Source organism: Thermobia domestica, chromosome 10, assembly GCF_964235325.1.
Source record: "Thermobia domestica chromosome 10, izTheDome1.hap1.1, whole genome shotgun sequence".
NCBI lineage: Eukaryota > Metazoa > Arthropoda > Insecta > Zygentoma > Lepismatidae > Thermobia > Thermobia domestica.
Window position 1 is genome coordinate 110,570,619 of NC_137463.1, and position 14,919 is coordinate 110,585,537.

The following is a 14,919-nucleotide window of genomic DNA, read 5'->3' on the forward strand; positions in this document are numbered from 1 at the left end:
TTCCTTCCTATTATTACAATGATTGAGTTCATTTTGAGTTTAACGTCTCGTTCAGCAGTGAGGCTATATGAGACGTGGACCCACTGATTAACGTAGAGAATCTGAATCACATGACCTTCCACCGGGAATTGAATCCAGCTGTCCCACGCCAAAAGCTCGTACGCTAACCGCTTAGCCACGAAGGAGCGCAGTTACTACAATGGATAAAACGTTTAATTCCCTCTTTAGTCGAGAAGGAAAAAGGTCCAAATATTGGAAGTGTTTGTCTTCGTTTTCACCTAGGTCCTCTCCAATGAGAAAGATTTTGTTTGCTATCATTTGGGACAAAAGGGAATAATTCGGACTCATCATGTGCCAAATGGTCAAATTAGGAGCAGCGTATCCGATACCAGGCTTGGTAATGCCTATATTTACGCTGCTTGTAATAAATATAAATAACATCATTATTGTAGTTTAGTTATCTGGCAACCTTAGTTCCTGCATCAGGAGTATTTGGCAATTTTTAAGAAAATGAGATCAGATAAATCAACAATAGGCTAGCATGTTATGACTAGAGCCCGGAAGTTTAGGCATTTATTTTGTGTAAAATAGGCAGGCGAATGGCATTTTAAATTTGACAAATAGGCACTAAAAGGCAAAAACAAAAGTTGTTACTTTCTAATACTCAAACATTACATGATATTTTTCTTGTTATATGAATATGTGTACAAAATGTTACTTACAGTGTATGCTGGTTGCACATAACTGCAATATGCTTCTTTAAGTTATCAACAGTCATACTTAATCGCATGTCAGAAAGAACGGTTTTTACAATAGAAAATGATCTTTCCACTTCAACTGAAGTAACTGGGGCGTACACAAATGAAGCTATTGTAGATGGACTCATTTCAAGATCACACTTTTCACTGTTAAGAACACCACGAATTTTCAACATTTTTTGTAAGTCCTAGTTAGCTGTCACAACACGTTTGCACCTTTCATAAACAGCCAGTCCCTTTTCCCCCGGCACTTTTCCTAGCTGGTCAACTGTTTCCTGAAAGATCTGTAAGGATGTCGGAAGGGTTTAACCTCTTTTCTCTAGTTTCGTAATGGTCTCTAGCAACTTACCATAATGCACTGAGATGAATACAAGATCACTGCTGAGATCTGAACAGCACAAAAGCTTTTTCACCTCGGAAATTGAAGCAGTATCCTCCTCTGATAATTGTTCCATCACAGCACGGATCGTTTCCAGGTTGTTTGTATAGTACCCTGCAGCTGAAATCCAGGTCTCCCACCTCGTGATAATCGCCTGTGGAGGAAGAGGAAGCTCGGGCGTTACTTCCTTAAGATCAGAACAAGCGAATTTGTGAATAACTGAGCTATTGATGAGCCATTAGCCTTTTCGAGCTCTTCTACAGTCAGAAGAAATGACAAGGATGAGGATGTTTCCATGGGTCCAATGATGACGTTGGCTAGGTATCTTCCTGTAGCATCTGTCGTCTCATCTATCGAAATCCAAATATTTTCCCCACAAACTTCATCACGAATCTTTTGCAGAGTCTGTTCATAGTAACCATATAAATATATTTTCCTTAGAGTAGGTTCTGACGGTACAACTTCCTTCGTGTATTTTTTCAGGAAATTCTTTAGTGTCTTGCTTTCCAGCTTCCAGAAAGGTATTCCCGCTGTCATGAAAGCCTTGCATAGGTCAAAAGAAAATTGTGATTGTCTATTCGATGAACGAACAGCTGCTAAAATCAAGGACAATTTCTTCTGTCCCGTCATTTTCAAAGCAGCATCTTTATGTTTAGCAGTATTCAGATGCTGAGATACAAAGTATTTCTTGTCGTGATTAATTGCTTTGCCACATACTTTGCACAACAAAACTGAGCCATCGGTAGTAAACGTATCTGCGCCAAATTCACGGACGTATCTTTATAACTAACTGCTCAACGGTATGCTAAATTTTGGCATGATGCAGCCTTTTGTGCGTTCGAATCTGGAATAAAGAATATTGCTTCGAATTCTTCGTTGATTGAACTTAGTTCTTTCTTTCCTTCTTTTCTACAGAAGCTCCAGTTTCTTTTGATGCCGACTGGGGAAACAATAACCCCGCGAACAACAACTTGAAGGAAATCACCGCTCTTTGTTGCAAGAGCAGATATTATTTCTGATAGCACGCTACGGCCTTTGTTCGCATTAATTGTTACAATCCCAAAGTTCGCCGACTTTCGTCTAAACTAGCGTTATTAAATCAACCCGAACCTGAAGTCAATGTTATTGTTGAGCATGATATCACGCTACGCAGACATTTCAATGAAAAAATGACACTTCTAATTGAGAATGAGCATTTATAATTTGAAATTTTTGTATCTAAAATTGCAAAAAAGGCAACAAAAAAAAAGGCATTTACACATCCAAAAGTTGTTGAAGCTATTAAAAGGCAAAATAGGCAAAATAAAAAACTTCACTACAGGCTCACAACCACACAAAATGAATTTTTCCTTTTAAAAAAATACAGGTACAGGCACCTTTAAAAGAAAGGCATTTTGCCATAGTTCCGGGCTCTAGTTATGAGAAATTGCTTCTATGGCAATCCGCACTCAATCAAGGACATCATCTCAAATCCGAAATTGTACATAGTTTTTTGCCGATTAAAAACAGCGAAATACCACTTCCTCCAGTTTGCCTACTTGATTTTGACTTCAGCAACTTTTGAAAAGTGAAAGATTCATTGCTGTAGAGACGTTTTCCATTCAGAAATAACTTGTTCCAGTTTTTAAAAGAAGCTCTCTCCCAATGAAATCTGGGGGAGGAGGGAAGCCAATGAGAACCCAGATATGATAGATATATTATGAGTACGCAAATAATTTTAGTTGGGAATCCGTTTACACACTTCGTTAACAGGAACTAGATTTTAAAAAAAAAATGAATCATTCCTTTCAACAGTTACAGTTACAGACATGAAGTACGAATTAGGAATTGATAAATTGTAGGCATTTACACGTACGGTTAGCTAAACAGATTTGTCACAAGACATTGCACTTTATATGGCAAAAAATTGTAATTAACATTCAAGTTAGAAATAGTCGGAGAAAATAAACGTTAACTATAAATATACAATTGCGAAATATAAACTTTCAAAAATACAGTATATAAATAATAGCTTCAATTATTTTTATCATTCAAAAAACTGGAGGGCCCCGAGCCACCCCGTGTCTGGGATAGTTCCGCCACTACTCTCTTCGAAACAACCTGTCAGAGGCCTTAAATAGTTCTCTAAAAAAAAAAAAAAAAAAAAAATCGAATGTATAGAAATTGATGAAGAGGGGAGCATGTTGAAAAGCGACGGAAAGACGTTAGAAAAATACAATTTTAAAAATAAACAAAAACTGTAGAAGGTATGCATAACAGATCATAAAAAGAACATTGTTCCCATACCATTTAATTACTTCACGTGCAAAAAATAATACAAGTAATGGATGGAGAAGAAACAGCTGATTGTAATCAGAAGATACAACTTTGTGTTACGTAACGTTTCTCAATCAAAGTGTTTAGCATTGCGCTTAGAAAGAATATTATAGTCGTGTATTATTATTTTTTTCTTCATCTAATCCAACTTAAACCAGTTTCTCCAAACTGCCATTTGTATCTAATCTAGACATCCTAAGCCAAGGACATTTGATTTAACAAACACCTGATTGGCTGTTCACATAAAAAGCTACTTAGCTTTCGTTGATCTTCACTTCTGCTTCAGCTAGCTTTCCTTTCTTACATATAAGTTTACAGTCGATCGAATAAGTGACATTATGGTTGCCATGAAAGCTGTTCAGTATGACTGCAAAAGTCGTTCTTTATCTTTAGTTAGTATTGATATACCTAAAGTACAAAATCCTGATGATGTAGTGCTTCGAGTAGCCTATGCAGGGATTTGTGGCTCTGATCTACACGTCATGGACGTAAGTATGAAAGATCATAAATAATTCAGTCATTTTTACTAATTTAACCGATTAGGCCTATTCTTACCGAATTCATTCTATTAAGCAGTGGCGTACACAGAATTTCATCGGTGGCTCAGTGGTAGAGCGCTTTTTTTATACCTCTGGTGGCTGGTGTCCCTGGTTCGATTCCTGCCCAAGTAAGTTTGTGGTGGACAACAACGTGTCTATGGATTTTCTCGGGAGTACGCCCAGTTTCCTCCCACGTTTTCATTCCACCAATTCATCCATCTTCATTTATTTGCTTTAATCATAGTCTTCCTGAGCCTAACTGACATAATCGTGGGACGTTAATATGAGATTTCATTTAATATTATTATTATTATTATTATTATTATTATTATTATTATTATTATTATTATTATTATTATTATTATTATTATTATTATTAAGATCACACTGATACGTTTGATGCTCATTTTGCCACGTCACTCATTGGTAGACCACACATTTAGGTTCCAGTTTGGTTTTTAGTTAATCTTATCTTGGAATTTAAAAAATATAATATTCAACCAGAGTCGGCAATTTTCCGCTCCATGCAATGACATCATTTGCCGCCCCCTTTCTTTAGGAAGAACAAATCTTAAAAGCCACGACTTTAAGTAAAAATGAAATGAAATCTTTGAGTTATACGTCCCACGGTTATGCCGGTTAGGCTAAAGGAGACGGTGATGAGTAATGAATGAAATGGTGGAATGAAGAAAGTGGGAGGAAACGGGAGAACCTCGAGAAAACCCACGCACACGGTGTTTGTCCACCACAAAGTTCACTTGGCGGGGCCTGGGATCGAACCCGGGACCCCAAGCACCAGAGGTGAACACTCCATCACTGAGCCACCGCGGCCCCACGATTTTAAGTATGCTACCCGAAGGGAAAGGAAAACGCACTCGCACTCAGAAAGGCATAAACAGTACGAATACTATCTCGTTGTCTGTTTTCGTTTTTCTTTAAATAATAATCTCTTATGTTAGTGAAAGATAAAGCAAACACATCTGCAGAGGGAAGATAGTTTCTAGAATTCAATATCGAGCTTCAATCTCAATATATCAATTTGCAATTCCAGTGCAGCTTGCACTTTTATCTTTATTTCTTGATTTTCTTTCTACATCTGATATTTTTTTAAAAATAAATATTTCCACCTTCAACGATAAGGAACTTGTTTGTAACAAAGATAAGACTAGTTTTCATATCAAAATTGTGATAACTAACTAAATGGAACAGGTGTTCGGCACTGTTCGAGAATTGAGTTTCTGAATTTGACAACAATGAAGCAATTGATGCTGGGATTTGTTTGACCATTTGCTTTAGCACTGTCAATGTGACCTTAAATCAGGCCCGTATTTACCATTGCGCGCCTCTGTGCTCTAAATAATTTCCGCCCTCCCACAAAATTCCCCCACCCTAAAAACGACCAATATTAGAGTTGTATTCATAGTTTTGGGGGTCGCTGAGATGAATAGTAACAGTTTTAATCCGATTCAACTTCAAGTCATACTCCCCTCCCCAGGGAGAGGGCGAGATTTTAAAAGTAATAGCAGGGCTCATAGCGAGTCACTTTTTAAACTAAAAGTTACTTTTTTTCTTCAAGTTGGTCACTAAAAGTTACTTTTTTGGGAGATAAAGTGGCTTTCTCGTGTGATTTATGTTTTGCATTGGCAGTTTTCTAAGAAAAATATAAAAATAAATGGAAAAAGACAGTAACTTGTTACTCATTACTCTTCTGAAAGCCTCAGTACTTGCTGCCACATGTGAAACAGTCAGCTTTATTCTCACTTCATCTTTTATTCTTTCTAAAGCACAGGAGATGGTTGGTGGATGCTTAAGCTCTAAAGGTAGGGTTGAGAACCCTTCTATATCTATTCTTCTATCATAATAGTCTTTTAGTTTTCTCTCGTACTAGTTAACGCTCCGCTCAACGTTGTGTGTGTGTGTTTGTGTGGTTCATCATGTTCGTCTTGTATTAGGCTTCTTGTATGTTCTTCTTAAGAGTAGGTGATGAATTTGAATATTTCATGGTTTTAAGAACTCTCGATGCTAAGTTTAAATATAATGTCTTGGGATGAAGAATTTCGGAAATAGACCAGTACTGGTTCCACTTACTCAGAAGCTTCTTACATCTACTAATGCTTATCGTAACTACAAAGCATACTTAGAAAACCCAAGAAAGGAGGAAGCTCAAAAAGTAGAAGTAAAGAAGAAAAGATGAAACAAAACAACAAACAAAGAGAGAGGTGATGGAGAAATCGACAAAGAAAAAAGGGGGCGTGATGAGATTTTGGTCACTTTTTCTTGTGCTTTTGATCACTTTTTGGTCACTTTTTCTGTACTTTTCGTCACTTTTCAACTATTTACAAGAGACCAGATCACTATCAGCCCTGTAACAGAAAATGGCAGCTATTAATGTTGAATTCATAGTTTTCCAGTTCACTAAGTTTAACGGTATCAGTTTTCATGATGTTCAAGTTAATTCTTACCCTTGGGGTCGGGGTGGGAGAGAATGACTTTTTAGAACTAATCAGATAAGCTAGTTAATTAGCAACTTCGGTAATTAGAGCGAATTAAACACATTGACATATTTTCTCGCGCTTGCGCGGGACTCTGCGGGTTGTTAGCTTTAAATATTACTTTATTGTGAGTCTTTAAAGAATTTCAAAATTTTGTCACCCCCTAAATTGTGCCGCCCTGTTCTCGAGCATAGAATAGCACTTACCTAAATACAGGCCTGCCTTAAACTAATGCAACTTAAACATGATTTATGAATGTAGTATATATTCAAATAGAGGGACAGCTTAGTAAATTTAAGTACCATAGTCATGAAGTCTGTTTGCAACAAGAAATATTTATTTTAAATAATATAGTTTTGACAGATTTTGCTGTTCCTCAAAACTTATTGCTCCGTGCAAATGCATATGTTGGACATATAGTTCGATTTTTTTGATTTTATTCTTTAAATCTATTTAAACGTCCAGTACTTCGTGAAAATTAAAATTTTGTGATATGTAAACTTACTATTTAATAATCAAATTTATTTTAAGTAACAATAAACTTACTTATATACAGTATAAAATGCAGATTCATTTGAAAAATGAACAAACATTTAACTAGACTTAAAGATTGGATTTGATTGAATTTGACTTTAGCGTTCTGTTCAGCAGAAAGGCTATATGGCCCTGCAGCTTAAAATGGGATCCAACCTCGCCAGGAACACTATATTTGAATATGAAACCCCGTAAAATTGCATAATTCTTGCTCATTTGAACGAATACAAAAATAAATAAATAAATAAAAGTAAAAATAAATAAATAAATAAATAAATAAATAAATAAATAAAAGTATAAATAAATAAATAAATAAATAAATAAATAAATAAATAAATAAATAAGAAATATTTTTAAAAGACACGCTTTTTTTAAAAAAAAATAAATAAATCATACTAAAAAATAAGAAATAATTCTGCTTGCAAGAAAATTATCGATCGCTGCGCTTCGACTCGGCTATTGAAGAAACGAATACATAGTCTAGTCTAGTTTATATTACTAGTCGCTAGATAACAGTTGTCTTCTGTTTTGCTTGCAAACCGTCGTATGTTTAAAATGGCTACTCCGCAGCAAAAATCATTTTGTGTTCTCGAGTTTGCGAAGTGCAATTCCGTGATTACAGTGCAAAGACGTTTCAGGTTGAGGTACCAAATTGATCCTCCGAATGGGTGAAACATTCGCAGATGGTATCAACAGTTTGTAGATCCAGGATGTGTGTGTAAAGGAAAGAGTCCTGGCCGCCCTCATGTTCGTGAAGAAAACGTTGCACGAATTCAAACTGCTTTCCAACGTAATCCTTCAAAATCAACTCGTCGTGCCAGTCAGGAGTTACAAGTGCCCACAACAACAATTTGGTGTGCTTTGAGACTTCGGTTGGTTATAAAGCCGTACAATTTACAGCTGTTACGAGCTCTACGTCCTGATGACAAACGCAAACGTGTGGCATTTTGTAACGAGGCTATTGATAATGATAAACTTTTGCACAGCGCATCGCATTTAGTGATAAAGCGACTTTCCGTGTTAGTGGTCAGGTAAACAAACAAAATGTTCGAATTTGGGGCCTACAGAACCTACATGCAGTCATTGAACATGTACGAGATTCGCCCAAAGTCAATGTGTTTTGTGCGATATCCCGATCATCTGTTTACGGCCCATTCTTCTTTAATGGAAACACGGTTAAGTCAGCAGTATCTCGCTATGTTGCAAAACTTTTTTTTTTTTTTTTTTTTTTTTTTTTGCGGGGCTACACGAAGACAACTTCATTTTTCAACAAGACGGGGCACCCGGTCACTGGAGTCGCCAAGTGCGTGAATATCTGAATGAAACTCTACCGAAACGTTGGATTGGTCGTCAAGGAGCTGGCATGTCTCAGCTGGCCTCCACGGTCACCGGATTTGACACCTTGTGACTTCTTCCTGTAGGGTTTCGTTAAAGACAACGTTTATGTACCACCACTCCCACAGAACCTGGAAGATTTGAAGAACCGGATCCGTACTGCCATAAATCAGTGACGCAGGACATGCTTGCCCGAGTATGGGAGGAATTTGAGTATCGATGTGATATTTGTTCGTGTCGCTGATGGAGGACATATTGAACATCTGTAATTTGAACCTTGAACTGTAATTTGAACTTGAGAAGTTCGTAAATATGTATGTAAAGTTTCATATTCGTATATCTTAAAGTTTAATAAATATATGCATTCGAAATACGTACCGTATATTCTTTTTGAAACAGGGTGTACAATCTATTTATAAACTCTCCAGTTCTCATGTAAATCATGATTGCATATGAAAGCGCTCCCCATTCCTTTTCTTCTATTTATAGTTATGCATAGTTTCTTTTTTCTTTAAAGAGTAATTTTCTTGAATACATAATTATGCTTTAATTTTTAGTACATTTTTTTTTATTTTGTTCGTTAATTTTCTTAAGCAAACTATGTTTTTAAAAGTATTTATTTTATCTTAAAATGTATTGTAAAAAATCATGAAAATTGATTTTTTCTAACTTGTAAATGTTAACTCTTGTGTATTAGATAATTCCGTTTTACTCAATAGTGAAGCTGGTTGCTTACGAAAAGGCTGATATCGATCTTTGAAATCAAACAAGAGATCTAATGTTTTTTAAAAAATATACACAAATATACAAAAATTTATACAAGTAAGAATGGAATACTGTATTGTCTCCCAACTTATGAAACCATGCAATATTTCATAACTGTATGGCGTCGGAAAATAAATTAAAATTACAAGATGCGATGACATGGTAAACAAAACCATGTAAAAATATTCTTTCATATAAATCGATAGGCTACAAAACAAAGATGGCAAGGCACTGAGAATCCCATTAATGCTCTCCATCAATTGTTTGATTTGATTTTGATTTGATATTAGTTTAGCGTCCTGTTCAGCAGCGAGGCTATATGAGACGTGGACCTACTGATTAACGTGGAATCCGAACCACATGAGCTCCCGCCGGGAATCGAACCCGGGTCTCCCACGCCAAAGGCGCGTACGCTAACCGATTATCCATCAATTGTAATATTTTCCTTCTCCGTCATCATCCTGCTACTATTCCTTCTCTTACGTATCTAACAATACAATTTCTTCTCGAAGGGAGCTCCTTCGTGGCTGAGCCTTTAGCATACGCGCCTTTGGCGTGAGAGACCCGGGTTCGATTCCTGGCGAGAGCTCATGTGGTTCGGATTCCACGTTAATCAGTAGGTCCACGTCTCATGTAGTCTCGCTGCTGAACAGGACGTTGAACTCAAAATCAACTCAATTCTTCTCAAAGGACTTTATCCAATCTTTCTTTTTGTCATTAATTTTCTCTTCCACTCAGCTTTCTGGTATTCATTTTTTTAATATGCGAAGTTCGAACTTTTTAAATAGTTAGTCAACGTTCTTTCGTAAATAATTTGTGACTCGGGTTCTATTTCTGGTAGGAACTCATGTGATTCGTATATCACGTTAAAGCGTAGTTCCATATTTCATATAACTTCTGTGCTGAAAGGGATATTTAATTCAAAATCAAACAATTTGAAACCAAAATAACCATATTTTAACTTTCAACATACATTAGTAACCGAAAGAACCTAAGAAAAAAGTGAAAATTTCAATAAATTTACATATTCTGTAATTTTTACATTAAAAATTTCATTCTCTATGTTTGGTTGCATTTACGAAGGTTTGGTAAATCCACAGTTTAAAGGATTAAAATTGTATTTGAAAGGTAGAATTTTTAGTGCATTCTCTGGAAAATTTTCTTATTCGCTTCCCTCCCACTATCTGAAATTAGATCATTGTTGATTGATGAACAAAAATCGAAAATATAGTTCCTTGAAAATAGTTTTGATGTTCATCGGCATAAATCAGTTTTCAAACCTTTTTTTTAAAAAAAATTATAAACATACAAAACAGCTCAAATAGCCTAAGTTACATTATAGAAAATATTCGAGGGTATTCAAACCTCCTTTACCTTCTTAAATCAAAGGAAATTAAGAAAACTCAGCTCGAATCAAGTGTTGGGTTCTAAAATGCATCGTAGACGATACTGAAAATTAAACACCCTTCCCAACCTTAGAATACGAATTGCAATCAAAGCGAAATGATTCTAATAAAATTCAAGTGATTTATTCAAATTGCCTTCTCTTCCCTAAAACCGGAATTATCAAGTTTCTTGGAGTAAATTACCACTAATTTTTAATGATGGGTTGATATAACGAGTTTCGCCTTTCTAACTGTAAGATAAGAGGATTGTGAGATATCTTATTTTCGGTTTATATTTTAATTCTCGCATTTCTATCTGGATATGGTGTGAGCGGTCCCGGGTTCGGTTTCCGGTGGGGAACTCAGTCGAAAAAGTGTAAAAAACTTTTTCAGCTCAGCTACCCTGAATGAGGTTTTCCTGGGTTTTCCTCATTCACATCAGGCAAATGCCGGGTTGGTACCTAACTTATAGGTCCCAGGCCGCTTCCTGCCTTCCCCAATCCTTTCTTCCTTCCCTTTCTTCGTATAGTGTGCTCGCCGAGAGACGTTATCCCTCATACGTGAAGGACTTATATCTCTATAGCTGCCGAAAGCCCAGAAATCTAAATCCTAAATCCTAAAATCCTCTCTGGATACGCATTTTAATAAGAGTGACATGAGAATGGTGCGCAAGCCAAGTCCTAATTATTTTTGAAAATTCATTTCAAACGGTTCAGTTCTTGTTCTGTGATGATGAGACAACGTCGGCATGGATGTGTAGAAAAAAAAAATGGCCTCTTCCTTCTTTAAAAGTTCAATTTTCAGAAAACACTGGTGACATGTATTAACATATTTTTAATAAGTGTACATACTGAGGTTCGTCTACCTAATATCACAAACTTGTGAGATACTCTATTTTCAAACCACATCTTGCTCTATGAACGCCTTTCTTCTTACCTTACGATACACGTAAAAAAATAAATAAATAACCTAAGGTTTCTTATAGATTACAGTCTCTTCGATATGGTTATTTAGAATCATGTAACACTGACCCGACGATGTAAATTGGTATGCCGGACAAATAAACATTCACTTTAATAAACACAGTAAACAATGTAACGTGTTGTGCTGCCCTGTACCTAGATGGTTAGTGAATATACCGTCGGTACTTTTACCATGAACTTTCCGAAATAGACCTTTTGCATGGGATTGAAATCGGTGAAGTAGCTAGAAGAAGTAAAACAGAGTTAATTAACTCGTATATTGTTATTCCAAAACAAGCAATTTTAATGAAAATTTAGTTAAGTGTATAGCGTGTTGTCTTTAAGGCTTCCTAATGACCATGAAGTGAAGAATAATCGGATTAATTGAATTCCAATTGGGAACTTTTGAATATGCTTAATAACTTCTAATTATCAGTTACATAAAATGTTACTTGAATACCATATATCTTTTTTAAAACATTTAAATAGGGTTGATAATATCAAAAATAAGGGGAAATTAATTAATTTAAATATCTTTAAAAGTATTCTCATAATAATTTTCTGCAAAAATTATGCTGTTTTAGTCTAATATATCGTGTGTATTCTTTAAAATTTGTGAAATACCCCCTTGATTTGCCTACTTGAAATACTTTCTTTGAGGCTTCTGAGGGATTGAATTTGCTCATTGATGAGGGACAGTTCTTTAAGTAAGATGTATATTTTCCACGAGTCTGTTCCTTGGGAATGAAATCGGTTAAAGACAACCAAGTAAACTCACACTATCATTTACTTAAAAACAAAACTTGCTAGTTTTTTCTTTTTTCTTTTCTTTTTCTTTCTTTCTTTCTTTCTTTTCTTTTCTTTTTTTTCTTTTTTTTTTTTTTTGTTTGTTTGCAACACTACTAGTAATTACACTGAATCGAGATACGAGAGTTTCTATATTCCATGCGGCATGAATTTGCGTCCGCTACGTACTAGAGTAAATACGCTAGTACTCATTTGTCAGTCGTTTAAGAATGAAGTTTATTTTGTTAAATTATTACACATAGACCTACTTCTTGTTGTGTTATCTTTGAAGTGCTTAATCAGAAAAATCAAGATTCTAGGGCACATACGAATATGTAATATGAGCATTTTTAGGTGGCAGATAGAATTGTAAGGTCACTTGTGGAGGATTTTTCATTATATGAGACCCCTATGTGTAAAAACCCAGTAATAGATCCATTATCGCTCCAGAATATTATGTCCTGTATATTTAACAATAACATTTTCCATATTCTGTATAATAGTATATTCATGAGTTTCAAAAGTCACTTGTTTCAACCAAAAGTGATTAGAGAGATTTAACCTTCGTATGAGTGAAATATATCTCTTACTTAACTTTTAACAAAAGACCGACTTTTACACATGCCTAGCAAGTCTTTTTGTGTGTGAAAATTCATTCTTCATCCACCAGATGGTATATCAGATTTCAACGGGCCGCAGTGGCTCAGTGGTAGAGCGTTCAACTCTGGTGCCTGGGTCTGTTTGGATTCCAGGTCTGTCAGGTTGACTTTATAGTGGACAAATACCGTGCGCGTGGGTTTTCTCGGGGTTCTCCCACTTATCCATTCCAACATTTTATTCATTCTCATCATCACACTCTCCTTTGGGCTACACGGCATAAACGTAGGACGAAAGAATTAATTTCATTTGATAACTTCAGATTTGCGGACCCAAAGCAACGTAAAATATGCTTTAAGAACATATGATTTAGTGGTGGTATGAAAAAAAAAAATGTGGAGCTTCCGGTTGGAAACGACAGTTTGCATATTAAAACGCAATAGCCAAGATAATCGCAAAACTGAAAATTTGCATCACTGACATCATTCCCAAGGTTAAGAGGGTACTTTGAGTCTGACCTTGTAAGCCTGCCACATATTCTACATCAGATGGTGAGAAATATTTTGATAATTATCCTCTGCCTAAAACTGGTTATTCTTATTCGTTTGCTTTCAAAAAATTATTTTTTTTTTTTTTAGATCTTGACCTTTAATTCATTATTTTTATGTTTGTTGCTTTTTAATCACTTCGTTTTCAAAAATATTTTTGTCAATATTTATTTACATGTTGTTAATATTCATTATTACCTCTTAATTTGAGCAAATATTCAGTACATGGGTCTATATTATAACGGGACCAAACTAGCTTGGTACTTACATCTTCATTACCTCCTAATAAATCAATTACCTAGAATTACCTAGGTAACTTCTAAAAAATGTTCATAAAATACTTTTTTTTCCACTTAACAACAATCCCTATTGTTTGTGATTGAAATTGGTAAAATCTAAGAGCGTAAAGTGGAATATTCCAACTTTAAAAGTAAGTGTTTCAAGGTAACTTTTATGAATTATTTTCCGATTTCCTTACAGCAGAGTATTTTTTTGGGGGAGTAAGATCCATTCTTGTTACTTCGGATTTGAAATCATCAAGAATAAGTGTATGGATTCACCGTAATCTAGAGAAATACGTTCCATGTTAACTCGTAAAGAGTTTGCGATTTTCATTAGATTTGGAACGTGATTTCTTCAATAGGCTTTCTAATGAAGCCTTTATTTCATTTTATTTGTTTATTTATATATATATTTTTTAGAGTGAAGTTGTACAAGGTTCAGAATGTGAATTTACCTTCTCTCCAGCTTGAAAATCACATCCCAATATTGCTATTGTAAAATATGTTTGCTTGTAATATACTTTTATTGAATTTTTATAATTTCATTAGTTTAGTATATTTAAAACTGAAGTTTCAGCGCAAAAAAAAAAAAAAAAAAAGGAAAATTCTTATAATTTTAGAAGTGTTGACTTGGAGGGAATTCTGTGTTTTGGAAGCTTAACAAAAATATACGTTATTTAGTAAACGATTAACAAACTGATTTTTTTTTTAATGAAAATGTATAACAAATCAAATACAAACATTTCGTGGAAGAAGAATCTAATACAATAATGAACAAAAACACATTTTTTTTTTTTTAATATGAGCGGTACAAAATGTTAATTGTGGACTTCTTTGGGATCGGTTCCAGAGAGGCTGTTACATAGAGTGCAAGCTCTGAACTCTGTTTCATTAACGCTGAGTGCACGGAGAAAAATGCATAATCCAGTCGCCATGTAAATGCTGTTTTTACCAGGTTACGCGCGTCACTACATCAAGTAATGTTGTTTCATCAGTAGTACGATCTACACCACCGTCCAGCGAAAATTTTGTATTCTGGGATCACCATTTCAAATCTAGAATTAACGCCATACCCATTCCGACGGTGGTAACTTAGGTATATAATGTTGTTACTACCTTCCTACGAGTGTCCCCTCTTGGTTCTTTCTAAATCTGTGACTCCCTACCTTACGAGACTAATAGTTTTTAACACGAAATCAATCATGTGAATAAAATTATCCAATCACAGCGAGTCTAGGTCGA

The 14,919-nt window shown here is 35.2% G+C and overlaps 1 protein-coding gene across 1 annotated transcript in view; it reads left to right on the forward strand.

The window, feature by feature from the left end:
• Positions 1-3,715: 3,715 nt before the first annotated feature.
• Positions 3,716-14,919, forward strand: part of LOC145662652 (uncharacterized) — a 69,616-nt gene continuing 58,412 nt past the window's right edge. The window contains exon 1 of the mRNA XM_081728446.1: positions 3,716-3,941. Within this exon, the coding sequence (XP_081584572.1) occupies positions 3,792-3,941 (150 nt within the window). The 5' untranslated portion in view covers positions 3,716-3,791. The remainder of the gene's footprint in view (positions 3,942-14,919) is intronic.